Here is a 4,662-nt window from a genome sequence, read left to right on the forward strand (position 1 = left end):
TGTTGTGTCTCCAGCCCTCTGCTGCCTGTTCTCCTTGGAGAGAGTCATTTCTGCCCCCTGCCTCCTTAATGTTTTTTGAGCAACCTCATGAAAACAGCATTTTGATTTAGGATTTTTGTTTTGTTTTGTTTTCTGAAAAGAAATCACTGTAGCACTAAGCCAGGGCCTTCTGGATGGTTCCAACAGATGTTCTCTGTACTCATGGAAGGTTGAACGCCAGGGGGTCCGGGTCAAATACAAGCTTCCTCTTTATTTGTTTAGCCATTCCCCTTGAAATCCTTGATGACCCTGTATGGGAAGCTTTATTTCTCCACGTGTACCCACTCCCACCACTCCAGAGTCTCACTCAGCTTTTGGAGCCACATGTAGACAAGCCATCTGCAGAAACTCCCCCAGATGTGGTTCACGTGGCTTGAGCTCCTGTCCTTAGTGTTAACACCAGCTATTATGTGGCCTCCTCTCGAAAAAGTGTTTAAAAAATACTATATCTTTGGCCCGTCTTTCTTTTCTGTAGATGGTTAAATGTAATTTCAAAAGTAACTTAAAGTTAATAGGAAGTTGACGATGGCAGAACTCCTAGTATCTGTGCATGGTCCTGTCTTGTGGGAGAGTGACGGATTTGAGTTTGTGGGCTGCCTTGCAACTCAGAACAGGAGGTAAGGTTTTAGTTCAAGGCAACCAAGGAGGACTCAGTGCCAGGAGAGGCTAACTGAATACATAGGAACTGTGAAGTGAAGCAGGATCACCTCTAACAATGCATACCGCCAGAACACGCCTAGACTACGACCCCCAAAAAAGCCCATCTCCCTCCCTCTGGCTCCTTGTTCACACTTTTGGAGGCTTTTGTGAAATAGGACCCAGAAGGCAAAGCCAGGCTAAGGGGAGGCTGAGGAGATAGGATTGGAGTTGTGTCCAAAGACCCCCTGCCCCGAGGAGGATTTGAGTATTTTATTGGAATATTGTTGAATATTTCAGACTGAGAGAGCTAAGCCATTACATCACTCTCAACTTGGTGTCAGCTGCGTGTTGATGTTTTATTTGGATGGATGAATACATCACATTTCAGCAAGAGGGGCTCTAATTTGTTGGAGGCCAGAAAAAGGGGAAGGAGATGGGTCTAGAAGTGGAGGGCAGAGCCTGTGTCTCTCTGTGTGTGGAGTGTCATTGTCTTTCACCTGCAGGCTGACAGTGAAAATAGGAATAGGTAGTGTCTATATGCGTATCCCTCTTCTTAAGAGGATACAGGTACGTGACGGTCCCTGTCCCTTGCTCCTATTGTCGTTACAAAATTGGTGATCGAATAGAAGCATCTGCTTCAATTCAATCGCCCTGCTCTTTTCTTCCAATTCTGGTTGGTCACTTCCTTTTAATAATTAATATCCTAAAAGCATTAGGGTAAATAGAATTTCACAAGACAGCAATTTGAAGTCCAGCTGTGTAACTGGGGAAAATCATAACTCTGTAGCTTAAAGAGGAGATCTTAGTCCTTCTCACCTGGCCCGAAAGCTCTGCCTCTAAAGCGAGTGGTGTTCTTGGACACCAGCAGAATCTGGATTCCCCCACTCCCTTGCCCGTCTTCTCCTCCATAGGACATTCCAGACCCTCTTTCTTTCCTTTTTCAGTTTTCCTACTTGGAGAAGCTCCTGCTGGTTCATGGCGCCTGGAGCTACAACCGGGTGACCAAGTGCATCTTGTACTGTTTCTACAAGAACGTGGTGCTCTACATCATTGAGGTGAGCAGGGCTGGCCCCTTCCTTCAGGAGGAGGGTCCTTATCAGAGGGACATTACGTGACTTCAAGGAAGGGTTTTGTTCATGGAAAGCTTAAAAGATGCTCCCCTGACGTGTGGAGACCTGCGACATCTACTCAGCCTCTTTGAAGCTGGGGATACCTTCCAGATCTAGTTTTGCTGGAGCAAAAGTCAGACGTCCACGGCTGCCTTCTCCACAGCACATGCTCTTCTCTCTCTCCCTGATGGACAGAGGGACAGGGCAAGGCCCTCTCCTCTGCATGTCCCTCCTGCTGTCACTCACACCCTCCCCCACCCCCCAGTGGCCAGAGCCTGGCAGCAGACGTTGGCACCTGGCGTGGTAGGTGCTGAGACGTTCCTAGGCAACCCAGTCTGGTTTTTCTTCACTTAATGGAAGGGTTTCTTGCTGGATGTCTCACGGGCTCTGCAGGCTTCCTGAGCTTTTAGTTCTTGCTTCTGGGACATGTGGATGCTGCCGCTTTAGCCGGGAGGATGTGGGATTGAGTGGGGAGGAAGCCAGGAACATAATTAAAAATGTCTCAATGAACGCATTGAGTCGCCAGCGTGTTTTTCAAGACGCGGCTTCGGTTGTAAGTGAAATACACATGCTGGTTGGAGGGACCAGCGGGGCGGAGGTGCTGGCCCAGGGACGAGTGGAAAAGACACTTCAAGTTCCGCCCCGATGGGAGCACCAGCCACCTCGTTCCTCCTCCTTTGGAGCAGCTCTACTGTAAAGGTGTGGCCATCACGACTAAGAGATTTCTAGACGTGTTTAGGAAAGAGGCAACAGGCAGTCACTCTGGGGAAATAGGGAAGCAGTGGTCATTGTGTGTGGTGCTGGTTATTTTGTGTCTGGTTTCTCCACTCTTGGCAGAAATAATAACCGAGGCATAGATCGACTGTTTCTGATGTGGTCCCTGAAAAGGCTCAGCTCAGATCATGGGACACGGGGTTTGCTAGTGGAACTGCGGTTAACCGTTTCTTGACCAAATCATCTGCTCCTTCCTGTTGAAGAGTCAGCTCACACCTAGAGGTTTGCATCCCTCCCTCTGTAGCCAGTTTGGAGAAGGCAATGGCACCCCACTCCAGTACTCTCACCTGGAAAATCCCATGGATGGAGGAGCCTGGTAGGCTGCAGTCCATGGGGTTGCTAAGAGTCGGACACGACTGAGGGACTTCATTTTCACTTTCTGTAGCCAAACTCCTACCAAGTAATTTCCCCAAGTTGCACAGGTTGTTCACTGCACAAGGCTGCCCGGTCAAAGCGGCCGAAACATAGGAAAACCTAGAAGAAGGGATATGTTTTTCTTACCCCCACCAAGGGCAGCCCACTTGCCTCGTCTGCTCGTCTGGTGCTGCCGTGTTCAACTCCTCCCTCTCTGAGTAAGAGCTTTCAGATGTTACCCATCATAGATGCTGTGGTTTCTGTCTTCTTTCTGTCCGCATTCTTACACTTCCCTTTCGGTGCTTAAAGATGTTTGCCAGGCCCCTCCCCACAGCCTTTTCTGCATCTGTAACAGGAGTCACTCCTGAGTGTCACTCGGGGTCACAGATAATTGGTGCTGTGGTCTGGGGCGAGGAGCACTGAGGCCCTGGTGTCGGCAAGTTCCCACGTGTCAGTGTGTCTCATGTGCTCGCTCATCTCTTGAAGCTGCTGGCTTCAGAAGCTTGCTCAATAATCTGGTTTTCCTCATGATCAGCACATTACAGATAGTCTAGACTTCTTATCAGAACCGTCCCTATGAAGCCCCAACCCTGGAGCTTTCCAGAGCTTCCTTGGGGGCCCTTCTTAGTCATTGACACCTACTATCTTGGCTTTTTCCTTTAAAAAAAAAAAAAAAGCTTCAAGTGAGCTGACTCTGAGACGAGTACAATTTCAGTCTGTCTGAAAAATTCTGTTTGGCAGACTTTCAACTCTGAACGTGCCAGGCAAGTTCCTTACATTAATATTGGCTATTGTGGCTGAGCAGCAGGGGTTAAACAGTCTTGCATAATCAGGCTTTTAAAACATTCTATATAAAATACAATGTCTCCACTGCTCTATGCCCAATTTTCTCCTTGGTATGGCTGGGGGATCTTCATTTTAAAATAGGAAACGAAATCCTTCCTGAGCCCAGACAGAGCACTGACTCAGACTGTGTCTGCCATTGCTACATAACCCTCATGGCACCAGTGCGTGCACTTCAAACATAATTCAAACATAGGAAAGTGCTACGTGCATGCTGTTTTAGTGTATTTTGAGCTGAAAGATCAAAGATGGTTATAATTTGATTTGTTCATTTGCAATCAAAAGTTTGGTGTTCTAAAGGTAACCTTGTAGTTAATTACTTATGGGAGAATAAATTAAATATATTGTGTGTTTTTCTTAAATGGTTTTGTTGTAACTCAAGAAGAAACTCTTTGCAATAGCCAGGATATTCTCATCTCAGATGCCCTGTGATACATGTAACTGTCACTTAAAAATACAAACTTGAAATAATTTGCCAACTAAAGAAGGTCTCAGTACAAAGGTATCATGCGTGTATACACACGTATTAGCCATTAGTAGGAGAATCATTCTTTGTGACCCCATGGACTGTAACCCTCCAGGCTCCTCTGTCCATTGGAGTTTCCACGGAAAAACATAAATACAGTATACTAACGCATGTATATGGAATTTAGAAAGATGGTAACGATAACCCTGTATACGAGATAGCAAAAGAGACACTGATGTATAGAACAGTCTTACACTACTGTAAGTTTGTACAGATCATATTCCTAAGATGTGTCTTTGTTTAAGAAAGTCTTGATTACATAAATCATATTTAGAAAAAATATTTAGTTAACAGTTTATATCTGAACACTGTTTATATGTTATGAAAAATGCTTAATTACAAAGGCTGATGTATGTTTTATTTCTGTTTTTCTAAATG

The 4,662-nt window shown here is 45.9% G+C and overlaps 1 protein-coding gene across 1 annotated transcript in view; it reads left to right on the plus strand.

The window, feature by feature from the left end:
• ATP8A2 (ATPase, aminophospholipid transporter, class I, type 8A, member 2) overlaps nucleotides 1–4,662 on the plus strand; it is a 452,578-nt gene that overhangs the window by 236,571 nt on the left and 211,345 nt on the right. Inside the window, exon 27 of the mRNA XM_010851206.1 lies at nucleotides 1,623–1,733. Within this exon, the coding sequence (XP_010849508.1) occupies nucleotides 1,623–1,733 (111 nt within the window). The remainder of the gene's footprint in view (nucleotides 1–1,622; nucleotides 1,734–4,662) is intronic.

This window comes from Bison bison, unplaced genomic scaffold, assembly GCF_000754665.1.
Source record: "Bison bison bison isolate TAMUID 2011002044 unplaced genomic scaffold, Bison_UMD1.0 scf7180017864299, whole genome shotgun sequence".
Classification (NCBI taxonomy): Eukaryota; Metazoa; Chordata; class Mammalia; order Artiodactyla; family Bovidae; genus Bison; species Bison bison.